At 36.4% G+C, this 22,499-nt stretch overlaps 1 protein-coding gene across 5 annotated transcripts in view; it reads left to right on the top strand.

Annotated features, from left to right (window-relative positions):
• Positions 1–16,369, top strand: part of LOC107712242 (neuropathy target esterase-like) — a 32,854-nt gene extending 16,485 nt beyond the window's left edge. For 3 of the 5 annotated variants that reach the window (XM_016517422.1, XM_016517420.1, XM_016517424.1), the window contains 13 exons: positions 43–211; positions 3,140–3,322; positions 3,410–3,528; positions 4,149–4,305; positions 4,424–4,540; positions 4,739–4,808; positions 10,996–11,112; positions 13,041–13,189; positions 13,365–13,517; positions 13,694–13,810; positions 14,120–14,207; positions 14,386–14,534; positions 14,626–16,369. In XM_016517422.1, the coding sequence (XP_016372908.1) occupies positions 43–211; positions 3,140–3,322; positions 3,410–3,528; positions 4,149–4,305; positions 4,424–4,540; positions 4,739–4,808; positions 10,996–11,112; positions 13,041–13,189; positions 13,365–13,517; positions 13,694–13,810; positions 14,120–14,207; positions 14,386–14,534; positions 14,626–14,706 (1,669 nt within the window). In that variant the 3' untranslated portion in view covers positions 14,707–16,369. The remainder of the gene's footprint in view (positions 1–42; positions 212–3,139; positions 3,323–3,409; positions 3,529–4,148; positions 4,306–4,423; positions 4,541–4,738; positions 4,809–10,995; positions 11,113–13,040; positions 13,190–13,364; positions 13,518–13,693; positions 13,811–14,119; positions 14,208–14,385; positions 14,535–14,625) is intronic. The other 2 variants (XM_016517423.1, XM_016517421.1) reach the window with 1 other exon arrangement.
• The last annotated feature ends 6,130 nt before the right edge of the window (positions 16,370–22,499 follow it).

Here is a 22,499-nt window from a genome sequence, read left to right as displayed (position 1 = left end):
TCATTTTTAAAACTGCAATCTGAAACGCTCGTTTTTCTCTAGTATTCATGAGTACAGGTTATCAGGTTGGTTGGCTCAGCAGGAGGACATCAATCGTATAGTGCTATATCAGACGGACAGCGGTATGACCCCATGGACTCAACGCTGTATCCGACAAGCTGACTGTATCCTCATTGTGGGGCTTGGAGACCAGGAACCTGCACTTGGAGAGGTATTTGTTTCAGTCTAGTGTTGTTTCTGTCCACTCTCATGTGAAATGTGTGAGGTGGATTGAAGTGATTGAAGATCAGAGCTGGTATCCAAAATGTTGAAAGCTGAAACCCCACAGGGAAAGATTCAAAACATTTTACTTTTCACCTTAAGCAAGGCACAACTTTTGGTTAACAATTACAAATCATGTCAGTGCATATGAATTGATTTTGAAATGTGGATTTTTGTATCGTGAATCACTTTTGAAGAATTGATTTAAAATGCTGAAAATTGAATGACTCACAGAAAAACTCATGGAAATGAATAAAATCTTTTAAGCATAAATTCTTTTCAGCACATTGTACACTTTGTTATATTCCAAGCAGCCTGTATGTACATGTATTTAAAGTAGGGTGGCCATATGTGCCATTTATACGGGACATGTCCTGGCCAGGATTTTTATACTGCAGGGCTCGACGCTTACTTTTCTTTTTAGGAGCACTTGTGCTCCTAATTTAAAAAATGTAGGAGCACGTTCAAAATTTTAGGAGCACCTTCTAATCAATAATCCAAAATGTTATCAAAAAGTAGCCTTCCCATTACGAGGTAATATTTGACTCCTCTAACTTTATTAAAAGTATGTCATCTTTTGTCAAATTCTTAAAAAAATTATATTTTATAAGCTTTTTAAAAATTGTAATTAAAACGACAGAATAAGAGTAGAATAAGAAACATAAGTTAAAAATCAAATGAAATCAGTATTAACAAAAATAGTTCGTAGAGGTGGCACAGAAGAACACAAAAGAGGCTTGGTGTACTTTCAGACATTTAATGAAGCTCAGAAGTGGAATGAGTGCAATTAAATCCATAAACCCCTGATGATATTAATGTTTTAAATATAAAATTTTGAATATAGAAATATGAAATGATTTAAATAACTGAAAAGATACTTTAAAAATGAAACAAAAACTGCCAGCACCGCTGTGTCTTTGTTTTAAACTATTTTCGACGACGAAATAGAGCTAAATCAGACAATAGTGTTATAGTCAGACAATGTAAGTCACTTAATATTAACTTCTTGTTTATTGAATTGTATTGTATTAAATCAGTATCACATTTACAAACTCCTTTAAAAATCATTAAAAGCTGGCACTCATCTTAGTTCATCTCGATCTCACATCTGTAATCAATGAATCTCTCACTTTGCTTATGAAAGGATTCGTGAGATATGTCTGTGATACATTACTCGACGCTGCAAAAACACGTAGAAACATTTGAACCTCGCATGAGCGATCACAATCACAAGTATGATGATGATTGGGTCAGTCGCACTGGTGCTCCTAAAAAAAATTTCATAGTCGCACGCAGTAGTTTTCAGTCGCAAATGCGACTGAAATGGTCGCACTGTCGAGCCCTGTACTGCCTAAAACATCCAAAGTAGTTTGACCAATAATATGCAGGTATTGTATATAATCGACCAATCGTGGTGAGTGAGAAGGTAAGATCTACAGAGAACGATCAAAGCGATGCAAATACGCGCGCATGTTTGTTCGTTCGTTCGACTTGAAGCGTTGCTGCGCACCGATCATTGAATGAGTACCGCGAGAGCAATTCGACAGCATAAGTAGCCATCTGCTCTGCTCTCTATAGCTCTCGTGAATGTCATACAACGATCGGTCTGGGGTGCGTTTCCCAAAAACAACTATGGCCGCAAGTTCTGTCGTTACCAATAGAGTTCATTGGAACTAACGACCATAGTTAGCTAATGATGCTTTTGGGAAACGCACCCCTGCACATTGCAAACCGCCAAAACCTGGATATTTTAGGCAATACAGAAATCCTGGCAAGGACGCGTCCCGTAAAAATGGCCCGTATGGTCGTCCTAATTTAAAGTGTTTACTTTAAAGTTGCTTGGTGCAATAAGCATCTTAAATAGTTTGCATTTTTGTACCCAAGATGCACTAGAAGTAGTTACGTAATACGGAAAAATACAGAATCAACTCATTAAATTGAATGGAGTTAAAACGAATCTCATTGTGAATCAGATTAGTGTTGGGCGATATGCTCAATTTACATATCGTCCTATAGTCAGCCTGTGAGATCGCCGATATTAATTAAATTATTTATTTACTTCGTTTCATTGCCGGAAAGTGAACCATCTCCAGCCAGCGTAAGGCTAAAAGCAGCCTAATGTTTTTAATATGACTGAATTTGTATTTCACATAATAACAAATTAATAGAAACATCGTAAGTTACTAATTATAATGCTTACATTTCAACAGTTATTCAAAAAGCAGCAAAGAACATTACATTACCAAAGAACATCATCACAAGCTCAGTCTAGCGTGAGTTTATGCACTTTAAAAACACTCCCATTAAAAATCAGTGAATCTACATTGTATGATGAATAAATCTCTTATACTTACATCGCACATACATATGCACTTTGTTGTTTATGATGAGAGAATTTGCGAGTCAGAATTCAGAACAACAGAACTCCGCTGTTTCAGCGATGACTCATCTGAACGCCTCCGATTAGCCATTGCTTTCATAAGCTCAGCATAATCGTGTGTGATTGGTTATAACACGCAACACTGTAAAAACGCGGAAAAATAAATAATGCAACAAATAAGCCCTAATATTAATTTGATAGTATTACTAGCCTAATAATAATAATAGTAATTATAATAATCGTCTTGCTATCGTCAAAGGCATCAGCCACAGGCGATATCTCGATACTATCGTCTATCGTCACAACCCTAAATCAGATCGAATCAAATTGTTCTGAATTTGCAAAAATCATTCCTGAAATTAAGAACTTCTCAATCTTGAATCAATTCACTGTCTATCCAAAGATTCACACCCCTAGCGGTTCGAATAACTTCAGATGGAGCTGATCCAATCAGAATTCTGATTCAAATGCCATGAACCCATGTTCTTACCTTCTCAGTTGGAGCAGATGCTGGAGAACACAGCGGTACGGGCCCTGAAGCAGCTGGTTCTGCTGCATCGTGAGGACGGGCCGGGTCCGTCGAGAACTGTTGAATGGCTGAACATGCGAAGCTGGTGCTCTGGACACCTTCACCTAAAGTGCCCTCGTAGAGTTTTCTCACGAAGAAGCCCCTCCAAACTGGTAACATGTAGCTTTCTGTTGATTTAAAGAACAAAGATTGTTAATAACCCTTGTGTTTGATAAGGATGTGGTTGTTGCCTTAAACAGCGAGAGGTATATGAAAAGGTTTTCGAGAAGACTGCAGACAGACACAGTGATTTCTCACGGCTGGCCAGAGTACTCACAGGAAACAGCATAGCCCTTGTGCTGGGTGGAGGCGGAGCCAGGTCAGTGACTTCAAGCAGTCGTAATACCAGAGATGGTCTTATTATTGGGAGATAATATGATCCGCAGCTCTACCTTAGTCTCCTTCTCTGCAGGATTGCGCATAACAAATTTAATGGTTTTTTGCTAACCTTGGAGGCGTGCCGGATCCAAAGCCTTGGAAAGTGGCTTTTGTTAAACTACAGTTTAAAATCACACCTTTAAAACTGGCTAAAGGGAATTTTTTTCAATTCACTTATTTTCAGATGTGTCTGTCGTATTTTAGTCTTATTTATATACTGTTTTTTTTTTTTATTTGCTTTTATTTTTAGCTATTTTTTGTGTTTTAGTGTGCTTTTGTCATTTAAATGTTAATTGTTACTCTTTAGATTTAAAGTATTTTTTATTAATTTTAGTTTTAGTTCAGATTTAGTTTTTATTTATCCAGTTAGTAATTTTAGTGTTTTTTTAAAACTTACTTCAGTAAGTTGCTAAGGCAACATTTCTAATTTTTGTGTAGTTTGAGTTTTTATCTAATATTTATGTTCTGTTTTATTTTATTTCGTTTTTGGTTTTAAAAGTTCTAGTTAAAAATAATAACCCTGGTCTTTGTAAGTGGTCAACATGATGTTCAATCTTGCAGGGGCTGCTCTCATGTTGGTGTAATCAAAGCCATGGAGGAAGCAGGAATTCCCATCGACATAGTGGGAGGAACTTCCATTGGCTCATTCATTGGTGCTCTGTATGCAGAGGAGAGAAGTGCTGTTAGGGTCAAGCAGAGGGCGAGAGAGTGGTCCAAGGTAATATGACACTATCCGTTAACTGACACCCTTTACCTTGCTTTGAGCAATCAGATAAGATAGAAGATGTTTAGTTATTAATCACTGAAATTTAATTTCATATCTCTTTTGCCTTCAGGCAATGAACTCCGTATTCAAAACGGTACTGGATCTTACTTATCCAATCACATCCATGTTTTCTGGCTCTGCCTTCAACACCAGCATCTCCAAAGTCTTTGAGGACAAACAAATCGAGGTAAGAAGTCACCAAAACTCTTTTGGAGGTGCACTTGTTTCAGAAATCTAACCTAGTGCTCCTAAAAGATGCATTTTATCAGTTTTAATTGATCTATATTACTACTTTATTTAACTTTTTTCATCTTCATAATAGCTAATGTAATTAGAAAGGGTGATTATCATATGTATGACAACTTGTCGTGTTTTTTTTTTGTAGGACTTGTGGCTACCTTACTTTAACGTGACCACAGACATCACAGCTTCTGCTATGCGTGTTCATAAAGATGGTGAGTGATGATTGAGCTTTGTCCTCTTAATGTGGGGTTCCTCAAGGTTCCATGTTAGGGGAATATACATATTTGAGGAATTATTAATAATTTAATAAATAAATAATTTTGGTAAATGTCATTGTCAATAACTGATATAAAAATAACAACAAAAAAAAGTTTATAGCAGTTATCGTTTGAATGCTATTAAAAATGAACCTTGGTTGTTAAATGATAGATATTTGGGATGTTCAAGTTGTTTGGTGTTTGGTTATGTACATTCTCAATTTGTAATGATCGGGAAAGAGAACCTAATGTTGCATGTGGGTTGTGCAATTTGCTGAAAAGTCTGAAATAACCGATGGCTTCTGAGAGAGATCTAGAAAATGGCCATTTCATTAATGCCTGTTAACTCGCATGAAATCGAGATGTTACTGAAGTGATTAATTTCCTTAACTCTGTTTGTCAAATGCATGAATACATTTTGGGATTGACCAGTGGCATATCATGCATCTCTGAATTCTGGGTTTGGTCCCCAAATTCAGTTGAACGTATATATGTTTCCTGATTAAAATAAGTTAATTCACACTGGCTAAATCAGTTCATGATCATGGTAAAAACACTGACTACAGTTTAATGCTGAAAAATGCTGGATTTGGGGGCCTTGTAATGGTCATGTGTTCACCTGTGTTTGCCCAAATTGATTATGGAATTGAATTTGCATGTCTCACTAACTGCAAGGACAAAGCTTGCCTCTTGTTTTCTTTCCCACTATGTTTCTCTCCCCTTTTTGTCAAAGTTTCCGTCTTCCTTCTGTCCTACCCTCTGACCTAACCTGCTTTTGTGTCATAGAAAAGGCTAAGTTCTCATTCAATGTCATCCTTTTCACACATCTTTATCTCACTATTTTCTTTCTATTATATTCTAAATGCCCATCATGTCATGTATACACTATTAGTTGTGGTAGAAGGTAAAACCCCTTTTTCACCCCTTTTAGTGGTGTCTGTAGGATCCAGAATGCATCAACCATTTGCTTCCCCCTGCCCTCTTAATGCCGTTTCCTCTTCATTTTGCTGTTGCAGCATTGCTTATTCTCACACTGACTGCACAAATAAGACATAACAGGTCCAAAGACTTTACTGCAACTTACAGTATGCCTTCACTCAGCTGTGGATGTTGGTCAGGTTGTGCTAATGTGTTATAATGTCTTCTTACATTCAAACAGTTTCACAATGCGAGAGTAGCAAGTTCAAAGTCATTTCACTGATTTTCATTCAATAGTGGTGTAAGGGAAACAGGTCAATTTAGCTCAAAGGGAATCATTTCCTTTTGTTTAAATGCTGTGAGCTACTCAAAGCTGCTAGTTGGTTCAGGCTTGGGGCCAGGATCTGATTTATGACATCCTGTGTCTTGGGCCCCTGTGGAATTCGTCTCCTCATGTTTCAACCATGTTTTGACCAAATCTTAGATGGTCTGATTCGGTCTGATACCCTACAGTGGTTAAATGTGGGTAGGGCAATATGGCCTGTATGTTGCCATATTGAGATTATTAGCAGGCTGAAGTCTCATTACTGAATAAGAGACGTTTGTGAGCTACAAGACCTATTGCTTTGTCAATGGATAGTGCACATATTCTGTTTTTTTTCCCCCAGCAACTTTAAATGCATCTCATTTGTAAGTTTGTGGTCAGTAAGATTTTTTTTATGTTCACAAGGCAGCATTCATTTGTCAAAAACAGTAGTATTATAAAATATTATTACAATTGAATAATATACCTATTTTATTATATATACATCTATTTTAATATATAAATTTTAATAAAAAAAATTCTGTGCCGATTTGGTACTTAAGAAACATTTCTTTTTTTTTTAGTTAAAATTCTTTGAACAAACTAAGTTTGAAAGCGTTTTTTTTTTATAATTTTTTTTTGTAACATTATAAATGTCTTTACTGTCATGTGACCTTGTTGGTTATTATTTTGAATAATATTTAAATCCTTTTTAAAAAAAATTTTTCCACCACAAGAAGCACAAATCACACTGTTGTAGTTTTGTCAGAGAAGATGCTGTGGTCAACATGCTCTTGTCATTATTGTGTGCGATAACACTTAACAGCCTGCAGATCTCTCTTTGGCCCTTCCACCTCTCCTGCCTCCTTTCCTAATCTGTTTATTTGTCCATTTTGGCATGGCATAGACTGTCATCTCTAATAAATGCAGTTTCGATTCATATATTCAGCATTCATTCCCTCTTTGGCCAGGTAAACACGCTGTTAGAAGTGTTGATGGTATTTGACATTTAGAAATGAGAGAAACTAAAATCAAGTTTTGTTTTTCTTGTTTACATTGAATGGAATAATGTCGTCTGATTAGCATAGCCAGATCTCAGCATGATGTCAATGAAACTGCGGAGAACTACAGTTTTGGGTCCCCGTCTCATTCTCACTCATATGTTTCCTGTTGTTTACTGTCCCTCCCTCCTCTGTCTCTCTCCACGTCTTGTCCAGTTTTGATTTACTCTCCATCTTCATTTTGCCAAGCTGTGTTTGGCGCTATGTTAGAGCCAGTGCCTCCTATACCCCTTATCTGCCTCCTCTCTGCGATCCCAAGGACGGCCACCTCCTCGTGGATGGTTGCTATGTTAACAATGTCCCAGGTCAGGATTCTGCCCCCTTTTCACCAAAGCCTTCTAGAAGCCTAAAGGAGGTTTATAAAAACCTGCTACACCAGTATCCCTGCGACAACCAACCACTCAGTTACCCTTTGCTTTTTATTGTCTCTTGTCCTGTTTAAAACGAATTAACCCCCTGCTTACATTGGGAACCCATGGCTTGGAAGGAACCCAGGATAGTATTCAATGAGAGAAAGAATAGAGGAGAGAGACTGTGCTTTCATAACCAAGATAAACATTACATTTAGCTGAATCTGATAAAAAAAAAAAAAAAAACGTGTCCAGGTTTCATTTCATCCCAAAATAATAAAAAAAAAGAAATTAGATTTTGCATAAATAAAATAAAGCCTAGATGGGTTTTTTTCATAGTGTGGTTATTTTTATGGCAATTAAGCACAATTATTCCCCATATTCTCATTACCGTAATCCAGATGTATATAATGTTTTATGCATAATAATTGTTTTTCATGCTTAATTGCCATGAGTGAGAACATTTTCATATTGCATTTTCTTTTAGCAAAATATTATTTATTTTTTAGGGTGAAATATGACTCAAGTCATTTACCCTCAGGACCATTAGGGGCACAATTTACATTCAGTTTTTCTATTCACACCCATTCTTCCCTGTTTGGCTTTTTTGTAAAGGACACTTTATGCACACATAGAGTCCAGTCCATTGATTTCAAATCACCTGATGCTCAGATTCCCTTTCCTTGTGCATTAGTATAGAATTTAGCCGATGTATGGTTACAAATATGTTCATATACATTACATTATGTGCATTATTACAACGGCAGTATATGTAATGGTTATGGCAGTAACTTTTAGCTTTGTAACATGATGTTTCATTTAGCATTTTAAATTTGATTAATCAACAGTAGGCTTCCGGAAAATAAGGCATTGATATGTTTAGAATGATTTTTGCTGTTGTTGTCATTTACTGAGATGTTTTTTAATAAGGCCTCTGTGTCAGTATGGTTGGTGAATATTGTTTAGCAGCCTAGTGTCATTTGCTATAGCAAACCACTGCATATGTTGATTTGCATGAAGCAATGACCAACACTGATGCTGTGATGTGACTTTCGGTATCGATAAAGTAAATGATGGCTGCTGATGCTTGTCCATATTTGCGTATTTGTTTTGCTGTTCAGGCTGATGTATTTTTCCCATGCTCTTCTATCATGTTCACATCACATGCACTCTTCCCATCTACCTTGAGCTTGGCTGTCACAAGCACACCATACACTCTGTGTGCATGCTGTTGCATGTTTATCTATTGTAGGCCATTATTCTACATGTATGCAATATTTATAAGGATAAGGGTCACTGGGAGGTATTGTTCTGGATCCTACAGCACGGTCAGCAACATAGGATAACTCATTAAGAATGTCACAAACTCTTAAACAGGCTCATAGACAGATCTCTTTATGGCACCGTTTTTGCTTTAAATCAGTAACTCACCCCAAAATTAAAAATCTGTTATTATCCGTCTTTAATAAGCAGGAGGCTAAGTAAATGGAGTGCTGCAGTGGTGACATTTTTTGTAGGCCAACCCATAAGTTAGCATCACCCCTGGATCAGTCAACGACAACAACAAAATAAACAGGATTTTATCATTCGTACATTTTGTTCATCACGATAATCATCGCAAATGAACACAGTGTATAATTTCTGAAGCCTAAATACAATCGCCAGAAGTATAAACGAACTACGCCACAGTCGCATAACTTCAAAGTTACCATCAAGTTTCCCAATAAAAAAAAATTCCCTCCAAAAGTTTGAGTTAGAATATTTTTCAAGACCATGATTATAAACTGTGAAAGTGAACTAGTGAATAGATTACTGCTGTCAAACGATTAATTGCGATTAATCGCATCCAAAATAAAAGTTTTTGTTTACATAATATATGTATGTGTACTGTTTATTTATTATTTAAATATAAATACAAACACATGCATGTATATATTTAAGAAAATATGTTGTTTATATATTAAATATATTTATATATAGTGTAAAATATAAATATATAAATGTATATACATGTAAATATTTTCAAAATGTATACTGTATGTGTGTGTATTTATAATAAATAAACACAGTACACATACATATATTATGTAAACAAAAACTTTTATTTTGGATGCGATTAATCGCGATTAATCATTTGACAGCACTAGAATAGATACGTTTTCCTATTCGGTGCAATGATGTTTAATGTCCCAGATAACTTTTATAGTCCCATTTAGCCACATCTTAGCAATCCTTCAAAACAAGTAAAAGCTTTTTAAAAACCACAAGAGGGTTAGTCTTGGGGGTAATGCATTACAAGTAGTGTGAGTTACGCAATCAGATTACTTTTATCAAGTAACTAGTAAAGTAACGCATTATTTACAAGAAAATATCTGAGTTACTTTTTCAAATAAGTAACACTAGTTACTTTGTTTTCCGATTTATTCACTGACAGCTCTTCTGTCCCCATGTTGACAGAAATCAGTGCAGATGTGTTTCCTTCAGCCTGAGGCTTATTTATTTCACTTTTGGTGTGAAAGAGCCTTTACGGTTGCCGAAAATACACCTTTTGCCCAGCTCAGGAGACAAAAAGTAATTCAAAAGTAACGTAATGCATTACTTTACATAAAAAGTAACGTAATTAGTTACTTTTTTAATGGAGTAACGCAATATTGTAATGCATTACTTTTAATAGTAACTTTCCCCAACAGAGAAGATGGTATTACTAATGTATTTTACATTGTAGAATAAAACGTGTTTGCTAGCTTGTGTTAACTATAGTCCTTATTTCAGGCATTTAACCAAAAACATATATATAAAACACCTCTGACTTCAGGACGATGGAACTGAAAGTACTAAAATGCTGCTTCATTTTGGGGTTTCAGCCGACACTAATGCACCATGCTTGCAGCACTCTATAATGACAGAATGTTCATTTTTGGGTGAACTATCCCTTTAAGAGTGCCACATGCTGAATGCACCTGCCTCTCTGGAATTTTCTCTCTCCTTCCAACCCATGCCACTGTCACGCCTCTCCTGACACCTGATGGTCGAGTGGAGTACTGCAGGCCAGGACAGGCTGGCAGTGCCCAATATGTTCACTGACTGTTTTTCAACTCTGTCTCCTCTCTGCCGGAAAAATACATCATTACTGATTAATAATGATGTATTTAAGTAAATGAACTGTAAGAATAATAGCACAATTTGTATCTTTTGCATAACAGAAAAAGGATCCATGATAATTTGAACGTTTTTGATTGAAAAAAGCCAGTGAGACAGGGTTGGAAGATAAATCAGCCTTACCTCATGGGTGTTTACTCAGCCTGTCAAGGTCGGGTTCACTGAATGAGGTAGGCCAAACTAAACCACCGCACACCGTCCTTGGGCTGACCGTCACTGTATCTCCCTGCTGGTCTGTGCGCTACTAACCAAAATTGTGACTTCAGGGTCACCTCCAAACGCTGCTGAGGCGTTACGTTGACGTACTTTAGAGGTTATTAAGAGGTTATTGTCCTCTCCTGGTGTGGTAGGCTCCCTGTGGCGCTATGTCAGGGCGAGCATGACCCTTTCCGGGTACCTGCCACCCCTCTGCGACCCTAAAGATGGAAACCTGCTCATGGATGGAGGATACATCAACAACCTGCCAGGCAAGTACGGCCCAGAGCAACTCCTCAGAGAGAGGGCCGCTGGGGCCAGAAACACAATCTGGTTTGGTCAGTCACTTAATTATTGGTTTTAAAGAGCTACATGTCTCGGAGTAAGTATACTGTGATTTTCTTCATCATGTTGAGGGTAGAATGAGTGGTTTTGCTTTATCCATTTGAACTCAGAATGTGTCTATTTTAATATGTTAGTTAGTCAATTTGGCATCTTGGAGATTTCCAGCACATTTTAAATTAATTTCAAACATTCACTCAATTCTAGTGTCTCTTAGATCAGTTTATGATTTGTACAGAGACAAATGGATAAAGTTCTGCAGGGATTGGGTGGTGTGGACAAAGATGCTCAGGTGTTTGACCTCTTGTCTTCACCAGCCTATTAAAAACATGAAATTTTATCAGACTGTAAATATCAATCATAGCAAGCTGCTGTTGTTGTCTGGTGTACGATTGGTCTTAAATTGTGATTATAAATATTTTGTATCTCTTCTTTACAATATAGGAAAGTGTGGTTTAATGTAGTCAAATTGTAAATGGACTAGTTTCCGAAATATAAAAAGAAAATCTAAATCAACCAAAAAACAAATCACCAGACAGCAATAGCATAATGTCCCTCAGTTTGTAGTGCAACATATATTGGGCAGAAAGATATAGTTCACGTAGTTCAGATGTTGCATTTCAACTGGGAACATCTTAATTTAGGGGAAAAATACAAGATTTTGTATTTGACATCACATTCCGTGTTATAATTTGATTTAATATAATTGAATTCATTAGTTCATCAAGCAGTTTGCACTGCTAAAGACACAATTATTTCTTGCATTGAAATCATCTGTGTTATTGCCAGAGCTGGGTAGATTACTTACAAATTGTAGTCCGTTACTGATTTCAAATTACATGACAAAAATTGTAGTTTGCAACGTAATCCATTACATTACACATTTTAGGTAATATAATCAGACTACTTTCTGATTACTTTTAGATTACTTTTTGACCTAACTTGTTCATCACATCGATTTAAATAGTATAATCTTGTACCATATTGATATAAAAAAAAAAAGAAAAGTCAAAATATATTTTATTTGTTATAATTAACAAAATGAAGTGCTTTATATTATGTCAAGGTTTGCCAAACGGGTTCATAAAAGAACAGCAGGGTGTTTGAGAGGTTAATTAAAAACTAATAATTAATTAAATTGTAAACATATCAAATTAACATAATTGTAAAATAACATCAATCAAAATAAAACACTTACTAAAAATGTACCTGCATGTCATGTGACCATTAGCCAAAGTCAGAGATCCGTAAACATGCTAATGCTAATTTACATATAAATAAGAAATAACAAGAATTTTAATGTGTTTGAAAGACAAATGCCTCCCAAATCACATAAATGTAAAATGTAATTTAATCTAATTATAAGTACTTTTTTTTTTTTTTTTTGGAATATGATTACGTAATTCAGATTACATGTAATCAGTTACTACCCAGCTCTGGTTATTGCCTGTAAAGCAGATTGGATAAAATTCCAGGGAATAGTTCTTAACTTTTTTTTGGTAATGCATCAATTTTTAAGCCTACATTGTTAGGTTTTAATTGCGTCTTGTCTTGTCATCATTGAATATAATTGTCTTTTTCCATCCTTTGTTATTACTGATCACCTGCAAGGCTGTTTTACCACAATTCTCAGCAAATTTGAAAAAAGCAAAAAGAATCTACTTGATTACTGATGAAAATGGCAGCATTCCAAGTGAGGGGTTTGGTTAAACAGCGTTGATTGGTGATCAATTATTAATTGGAGAATTAAGTCTGAAATATTAATGGTACTTTGATTCTTCCTGCTACCTTGTGGATGTCTGTCTTTGTGTACGTGTGCATTTGTTTGCGTTCAACTGGCACTCTTAACGCCCTGCAGCGGATATAGCTCGTAATATCGGCACAAAAACAGTCATCGCCATCGATGTGGGCAGCCAGGATGAGACTGATCTTTGTAACTACGGTGACAGTCTTTCTGGCTGGTGGCTGCTATGGAAACGAATCAACCCGTGGGCGGAGAAAGTGAAGGTGAGTCAATGTTGTGGGATTTTAGAACACCTCTTGTGGAGCCAATGCAGCCGTTTCAATTTGAGATCCTCTAATGGGATTAAAATCTTCAGGAAATATTTTGAACTTGTACAGTCTATGAAATCGATTGTGCTAGCTCTGCGTAAATGGTTTAAAAACGTCCTGTATCTCTCAGGTGCCTGACATGGCTGAAATCCAGTCCCGTTTGGCCTATGTATCTTGTGTACGACAGCTGGAACTTGTCAAGAAGAGCGCATACTGCGAGTACATTCGGCCACCCATCGACCGCTTTAAGACCATGGACTTTGGGAAATTTGATGAAATCTATGTGAGAACAAAAGCCCACATCTGCAGTAAACACAGGGGACAATTAATCTATGTAGTCTTGATACTATAAAATGAAAAGCAGTATAGTATTTATTATAGTGTACATAAAGCAATTCTTCCAGATGGTAAATGACCTCTCAAAACTGGTATATTCTAAGTTTTTCTGTTTTCTCTAAGGATGTGGGTTATCAACATGGTAAACTAGTGTTTACTGAGTGGGCTCGTGGGGACATTATAGAAAATGTGCTGAAAGACCATCGCTCAGCGGACTACAACGACAGCAAGAAGACTGATGTGAGTTTAATATCTCATTAAAACAAGCCACTATTCTATCACCCTTTTGACAATGAATATTAGAAGCCTTTGATAAATAGAAAGTTCACAAAGAATTGTGCAACAATGTAAATGTCTTTACTGTCTTTTTTTATCAATCTAATGCATCCTTGCTGAATAAAAGCATTATTCTTTCTTTCAAAACAAAATTTTACCCCAAACTTTTTAGATTAATTAATTTTTAGTTTTTTTTATTAAATTGCGTATTAAGTTGTAATTTGTCTATTAATTTCATTCTGTAGTGATTGTGTTTTGTTGATTTTGTTTCAGTCGTGCACGTGTCCTAGTGCAGACTTCACTGATCTAGCTGAAATTGTGTCCAGGATCGAGCCGGTGCAGAGCTACTTAGGAGCTGATGGTCAGTTACTCAAAAGAAAAAAAAATACTCCTTTGCTAATTTACCCCATTACATTTATTTGAAGATTTAGCTTCTGAAATTTATGACAGAATTGACGAGGTATTTAAAATTACAACATTGGCCAGCAGAGTTGGTATTATATCATGTACTTGTGCTTAACTGATGTTTATGTGTCTAGCAGAGGAGTCTGACTATGCGACGGAGTATGAGGAGGACGGGATGGACATAGTGAGAGAGGAGGAGGGTGAGGAAGAGGAAGAGGAGGAGACCGAAGACCCTGAGGACCAGTCTCCTGGAGAATGGGGACCAAATGGGATCTTCACATCAGTAAGTGTACACACACAACCTTTTATATAAGGCCCTAAAAGTTAAGTGAAATTAAAGTCAGGTGACATTAAAAACAAAGTCATTTGTGTAGGATGAAGAGAAGGCCGTCCGTCAGAGGAAGAACATCACCAGGGACCCCAACTTGGACTTCTCTGGAGTGTCAGATTGCTGAAAAGGGAGTAATGCAGGGTCAAAGGGCACTGGAAAGAGAAGCAGAGTCCCACCAGGGACTGACGAGTATAGAGACAAATACAGAAGAAAAGACTTCTAAATTAATAAGATTGTTGGAAAGTCACCAAAGATACTGTGATTTAGACCCTGCTAACACTACATTACCCACCAAAACTGTGACTCTGTTATGCCTTTGGGAATTTTTTTTTTTTTTTGGCTCAAGACTCCAAAGTCCAAAGACTGTGGGGGCCCACCAAGGCAGAGGAACCACTCCTTGAGATACTTTGCCACTGAAATTTGGGGCTTTACATCTTTTGAGATGTTTTGGGAGTTTCATGTGAAAAGATGTCTACAGTAGCGGCCAGTATACCACTATCCTTAAGTTCTGGTTTTCCTGTCTGTTTCCAGACAATACCAGTTCAGTAGAGATAGTGTGTGGTGTGGCTGGTTTGTGATTTTAATTTAAATTTTTTTTGTGAAAGTGTGTGTGTGTGTGTGTATGGCCACAACCTAAACATGCTTTGGCAACTCCTCTCATAAGATGCCTTCTAGACTGAAAATGGCTTCCCAAGATGCATCGTTGAAGGTCTGAAACTGACTGTATAGGTTTAGAAAGACTTCAAGAGGAAGTGATGGTCTACAATGGTTAGATTGTGATTTGATGGTATTTGATGTAAGGTTGCAATTGCAATGCTTGAAACTTATTAGGAAAAATCACTGCAGATTTTTTGTAACACTGTTCCTGATATCTAATATTATTTTAAAGAGGGTCAACAGAGTGGAAAGCTATGTAGGTGGTCAAATGTGGGATAAATTATAATAGGAAAGATCTCAGTGGGACTAAAAAATGTGGATGCCCAAATAATGTAGAATACAGATGGATTAGCTGCTGAGATTAAAATGTGGACAGATGGATACATTAGAGGGGAATGAAATCAAGAATGATAAAAAAAAAAAGTAAGGATTTTTAGGAAAGTAGTAGGAAAGAGAAACAGATAAATATAGCGAGGTAGAGTAAGGTACATAAATTATAAAGTAGGGTGTGAAGAGGAAGTAACAATGATATGCAGCGAAGAAACGAGTGAGCGTGGAAGAGAGAGGAAGTGAGTGAGGAAGTGATTGCAGTAGTAAGCCAAAAAATGATTGCAGGAGTGAGCGAGGAAGTGAGAGCTGTAGGGAAGGAAGTGGGTCGTGGGTGGAATAGAGTCAGGAAGTGGATGTGGTAGAGAGCGAGAGCAGTAAGGAGTGTGAGGAAGTGAGCAGGGTAGAGAACAAGGAAGTAAGAGCAGTAGAGTGAGGGAGTGATTGTGTGGTAGTGAGCGAGGAAGTGAGTGTTATAAAGAGTCAGGAAGTGGATACGGTAGAGAACGAGAGCGGTAAAGAGTGTGAGGAAGTGAAGGGCGGTAGTGATCGTGGAAATGGTCGCAGTAGTGAGTGAGGAAGTGAGATCGGCAGAATGTGAAAAATGAGTGACAGAGTGAGGAAAGGGAATGCAGAAGGCTTTCATGAGGAGTATCGTTAATGCCAAAAATATCTCGTGTGGAATTGGATGTGTGTTTTGCCTGTGTGTGTATGTTTTCAGCCTTTCAGAAATGCAGAACTACTTGTGCTTCAGGGAGACGAGGTGGATGCCTTATTTTGTTATTGCACATTCACAAAGCAAAGAAAAAAAAGAGATGAACAAAAACACCTGTAATATAATCCCATGAAGATGTGGGGAGTTTAAATTGTTGTATTGCTGAACGAGTGCCAGGTATGCAGTGTCCAGTACTGGAGCAGATCTTCCTTGCCCTCCAAAGCCAAATGTCATCCTTCCCATATTCACCAACCTAAAAACTGTCCATAATCAATGTATATTATCTCTGAAACCTCACTGAGATGTACAAATTCCTCAACCCTTGATGCTTTTGCTTTGTTTCAGTCTTTTATGCTGAGATGGTTTGTTTTATATGTTTATGAGAACTGATAGGATTGCCAACTACTATTTAATTTATTTGTTTTACCACTGGCTTTTTAAATAGCTTTTTAAAACACTTTAGAGATTGTAGAGAATAACAGTAAGCGGTTTCTTATTTTGCTTGATTAGCATTTTTGCACTGATGATAATGAAGAAAAAATAATGTTGAATGTCTAATATAAAAGGTGGCTGAGGTACAGACGGTTCACGTGTGTGTGTGACCATTTGAAGCCTCAGAAATAAATGCTGAATAATGAATAATACAATCCTATTTAATGCCATGCTGACTAAATCGCTTTTTGAAATAAGGTATTATGTTCCCAAGTGATTATTCATGACTTTTGAAATGTAAAGCAACTTTATCCGTGGGAAAGACCTAAATAAATCCTATTCTACTACATTCTTTGTCAATATACAGATAATTGTAGATTTAAAACTGACAGGTTTATTCACATCAACACACCTGATGAAGGGAATGGGTCATCATATGGATGCTCCTGTGACATGTCATCTTTCTGCGTCTGATGTGAGACCACAAGCATCTGTTGAGACTGGTGAAGAGAACATTGATATTAAAGGTTTGTGTGTGTGTGTGTGTGCAGGTTTGAATATACTTGTGAGGTCTAAATGTCCTCACCAATATAGTGAAACCTGTTCAACGTAGTTAACCTAGTCACTAATTAAAAAGAGTTTATAAAACTGCTTTTTGTATCTATGTTGGTGATGATCTTTTAAAAACCCTTTGTACCATTTTCAAGACGTTTAAATTTTGTAACTAAGAATTAGGATTTGTAAAGTATTATGTACGGTCGTCTTATAGTAATAGCTCTTTAGGGGATAGTTCCCCCAAAAAGTAAAGTTCTGTCATTAATTGGTTACTGTCTATGAGAGGGTCAGAAAGCTCTCTGATTTCATCAAAAATATCTTAATTTGTGTTTCGAAGATGAACGGAGGTCTTACGGGTTTGGAACGACATGAGGGTGAGTAATTAATAACAGAATTTTCATTTTTGGGTGAACTAACCCTTTAAGTGCGAGTGACACGTTTAATAAATTAAAATAGCATTTGTTTGTCAGTAGATGTTTATGGTATAACGTACAGTAAGCCAGTCATACTTAGAAAGTAGAAACGAAATATTTATAAACTCAGCTTCTGCTAAGAAAAATGGCACACGCAACGTAGTAAAACTCGACAAGTATTCATTTTAATTAATTTATATATTATCATTATTAATCTGCATACGATTTTAGTTATCTCTATATTTAGTTCTCTTTCATCCGGCTCTTTGTGCCTCTTACCAGTTCCTTGTTCTTTTGCTTTCCTTTCTTGCGTTTAACTTAAGATTACTTATCTATGTATCAAATGTTCACCATAAAGTTAATACAGAAGTCCTTCGAGGCCGTTTTAACCCAGACAGTAACCGTTGGAGTCTTGAAGACGCAAACGTGTTTGTATAAAGAGCTCACGCGGAATGATACAAGAGTCGTAAAAGTAGGACCGGTATGTTTTAGATTGGCTTCCCACAGATGTGTAAAAATACGAGTCGCTTTTAAGAAGGTATTGTATTTCAAGAAAGTATTAAGTTTCAAGAAAGTATTGTTAAATTATTAACTATTTATCGTTGCATGTTAAAGTATAGTCGTTACAGTATATTACAGCGTTCAGTAAACTAACTAAAATTCCTAATTATTCCATTCTGACATTGCAGAAGTCAGAGGAATATAGTACAGTAGGTTATTTTATATATTTTGTTTATATATTAACATTGACTATAAAATACATTTGTACTAAACCAACTAGCATTTTTTCATGCTGTATAGCCAAAAGAAAACTTGACTTATTTTGATTAACAAAATGTTTGGAGAGTTTTTAATCATCCCTAGCAACCAATCGGTCTTTGTCAGGTGACGTCACACTCACAAGAATCGAAGTGCATTTTGGGTATCTCCGCCATTTGTATCGGTACCATATCTACTTGGTTTGCATCTGTTTCTCCAGTATGACGATTTAATCGGTCTTTACTGCACGGCTCTGCACACTTTTAGTTCACTGCTCAATGCAACGATACCTTCAAAATGGCGCCTCGGTGACGTCACACATAATAAACGCACGTGACTGACAAAAGACCGATTGTGGCAGAAAGCTCAGTAAAGGTCTGATTGTAGTAGGTACATAAAAATAAACCACATGAACACTTGTTTTAGGTTTTTGAAAGTTTTAAATTTTTCCCAAAAGAAAAAAAAAATCCTGAGGTATTCAAAATATAATGGCATTTCTTTCATTTGAAATGAGGAAACAAAAAAAACAAGTAAAAAAAAAAAAGTGGGGAAGGGGGGACATCAAAATGATAAAACTGATCGCTGTCTCTCAATACAATACAACAGGCAACAGGTTGGGATACTTCTGCTCCATATATAATATTAAGATGGTACCCAAAAAAAGCAAAATAAATAAAAGTAAAAAAAAATTTTTTTTTTAAATCACCTAAGACAAGCTACATTATTCGTGCTTGGCTGTTGTAGTTGAGTCTTATTTTTTACATACCACATCAAATATCTTAGATTAAATCAAACTAATCCCAAAAAGTTAGCAAAAATGTTGCATCATATCTATATTCTATAACTTTCATGTATCCATATACCAGAGAACATATAAGGCTGTCTAAATTTGTTGGCACAAAGCATTTCTAATTTTTGCAATATATTTTTCAAGCTGTTGAAATATGCCAACAAATGGTTCTTTTTGATTTGAACAGCATGTCAATGGCCGCATCAACCAGAATTAGCAGGTTTAAACATTTCTAAACTCCATCTATCAGTTAAATAGAATTTGGTGAACTACATGGTTCTAAACTCCATGTCAATTAATAATAATAATAATAATAATAACAAAATCCTCCAGTGCAACAGCAGCTAAAAATTGTGAGATTTCCACATAAAAACACATTGTAACCATACAGCAAATCAGAGCTCTAATAACAGCTCTGGGGGGGAAAAGACAATGCGTTACCAAAAAAGAAAAAAAGAACAATAAATGATTGCTTAGCTTCAACAGAAAAAGACACCTTTGATGCAACATTCCCCAGAAACATTTTGAAACAACTCTCAATATGTCCCACTTTTCTCTTAATTTGGTGTGATCTTAACCCTGAAGATGATAGTAATAACAACTGTAATAAGACAAACAAAATGGTAATTGTATTCAAAGTTGAAAATAAATGGTTACAAAGGACCAAAATGCATACAAAATAATAGACTTTTGGTTTTCTAACAGCTGAAGACACAATGTCTTGCTAAAACCTCTTTCAGCACTCATTCATAGATCAATGGAACACAAATACAACATAGAAGAAAAACAAACAAAAGGTCAAGAATCAGTACAAACGACACAAATGTCATTAACAGCTTGAAATCAGCCAACAATGATAAAAGTAAAAATTCTATAATCAATATTAAGATCAAAAAGTCAGACATAAAAAGGCAAAAGTGTGTCTTTTTCTAAAAACGTTTTGGAAAAAAGTACAGTATTATATATATATGTATATATATATATATATATATATATATATATATATATGTCATAAATAAAGATAAAACATTTATGAGTCCCCTCCCCCTCCAACCCAAAACAAAATGTAAAATCAATAGCAGTTACTTCAGAGACCATAACATGCAATTGATATACTTACAGCACTGAACAAACTATTTCTCCAAACTACCAACCCCCCGAATCTGACCCCAAACACATCCCACCCACCCCATCCCAGTACAATCCTTAAATATGTCAGCTCACTGAAGAAAAACAAAAGAAAACACTCTCTCTATTGATCGTAAATTCTCTCTCCGCTCTAGCTGAGGATGTGATATTCACTCGCTCGTCATGGAGACTCCAGTAGTTGTGTGTGTGTGTGTGTGTGTGTGTGTGTGTGTACATACAGGAAGTTCCGGGGAAAAACGCAAACGGACTTGATTTGAGTGACTGCATAGTGAGTATTTGGAAATAAACCCCCAACAGTGAAGGGTGACCCGCCACTGTCTTACAGGAAATTACATCCATGAAGCTGTATATCCCTCATCCGAGGTCCTCAGAATAACAATCCAGCATCATCTAGTATAACAATAATCATCCTAACGACGACAACGCCACTGGTTTGAATTTGTTTTATTGATGACACCTTTGGTGTGTAATGCTGGGTCGTATCGATAAGGTCTACTGAGAGAATGACGGACAGACAGACAGGCAGGCACCACAGTATCTGTGATGAACATCAACGCCAAACAGGAAATCAGTGTTAAGTTGACGGCGAGAGTCCAGTTAGAGATTCTATTTGGCATCTGAAAGGAGTGAAGAAACTATTGGGAGGTAAACGGTTACAGATCATTGCTATAGTATATAGTGCTAGAAAAAACGAAGCATTTTCTGATCTTTTGACTGATTTGTCAATCTGATTCAATGGAAAACTAATGGAAATCTAGAATCTGCGGTAAAATATACAGAATTCCTTAACTAAAAAAATGTATTTAATTGACACATTAGCATAAAATATTTAAAGAGGAGAATGTATTCAAAACTCATGAATTCATCCACCGCAGGACGGACACGGGAGGACAATTACAAACATATCTGCCTGCGTGACCCACAGCTTGCAACGAAGGAAATCTAGCTCAAATATATATAGATATTACCAGCTGGTGTCTGTTATTTTGTCCAAATAACTGGAAGTCATTCTTATTAGTTGCCTACAGTGAGCGGCGATGTTTGTGTGAGTTGGCATAGTGGCGTAGTTTCAAAAACAAACTATTTTGATATAAATATAGATATAGGTCTATATATTTACTTCACTTCCTGGCTTGCTTTCTCTTTTCCTCTTAAAGGATCACATCATGCATTTTACAGGTAATTATTTTCGTATTTGGTAAATGTGTAGACATTGCAGTGTTTTATGCATTTGGTTTAGGGAGAAAAAAAAAAAAGATTTTCCTTTGGGGAATATGATCATTGACAGCAGCATCTAAAGTAAACAGTAGCAGCAAGTAAGAGAATAAATAAATAATAATAGTAATAATAATAGCAAACAAAGTTTCAAGGATAATGAAAAACAGTACGATGCAAAACAACACAAACTAATTAACCCCTAAAAATAAAAATTGGTACATTGGTTCAAAACGATTGAAAGCTTTTATTCAACGTCCAGCTAGCGATCTAGAAAACAACCAACACCTGTTACCGTCTCTCTAAAAATCAGCCGATACTTTCTGTAAGACTTCACTGGAGACTTTCTTTAATACTTTCTATATGCCTTCCTCCTATTTTCCTCTGCTACGTTCATTACTTTTTCTTCAGTCCCTTATATAACACCATACTTCCTGTCTCAACGTACCGTTACCATCTAAATCTCTCTTTGCTGATTCGTTTAGTCATTTTCTTTCTTCTCGCACGCTTTCTCACTCAGTCTAGCAGTGATTTGGCTTTTTAAAGCAGTGAATCTCAAACTCTACAGCTTTGGTTGTGAAAGTCGTTGAACATCTTCAGCACGACCCACGAGCAGGTGCTGAAATCCTCTGAGAACAACAGCTTGGCAGAAAAGAAAAAAAACAGTGCTGTGTCAAAAAAAAAAAAACAAGCTTTGGTTTTGCGGGAACTCAAATGCTCATGGGAAAACGAGAACAGTGAAGAGAATGAAATGATGAACGGTTGTCTGGGTAGATGAGTCGGGTGAATCAGAGCAGAAATGTTTTTTTTTGTTCTTGTGGAGGAAACGCTCGAAACGAACCGCTCTCTCAACACCACTCTGAGTGACTATGACAACATCTCTCATCTATGCTTTTGGTGACTTG

Source organism: Sinocyclocheilus rhinocerous, unplaced genomic scaffold, assembly GCF_001515625.1.
Source record: "Sinocyclocheilus rhinocerous isolate Xijiao unplaced genomic scaffold, SAMN03320098_v1.1 scaffold508, whole genome shotgun sequence".
In the NCBI taxonomy this organism is placed as follows: domain Eukaryota; kingdom Metazoa; phylum Chordata; class Actinopteri; order Cypriniformes; family Cyprinidae; genus Sinocyclocheilus; species Sinocyclocheilus rhinocerous.
The sequence above is the reverse complement of the archived record's forward strand: the minus strand, read 5'-3'. Positions and strand labels throughout refer to the sequence as shown.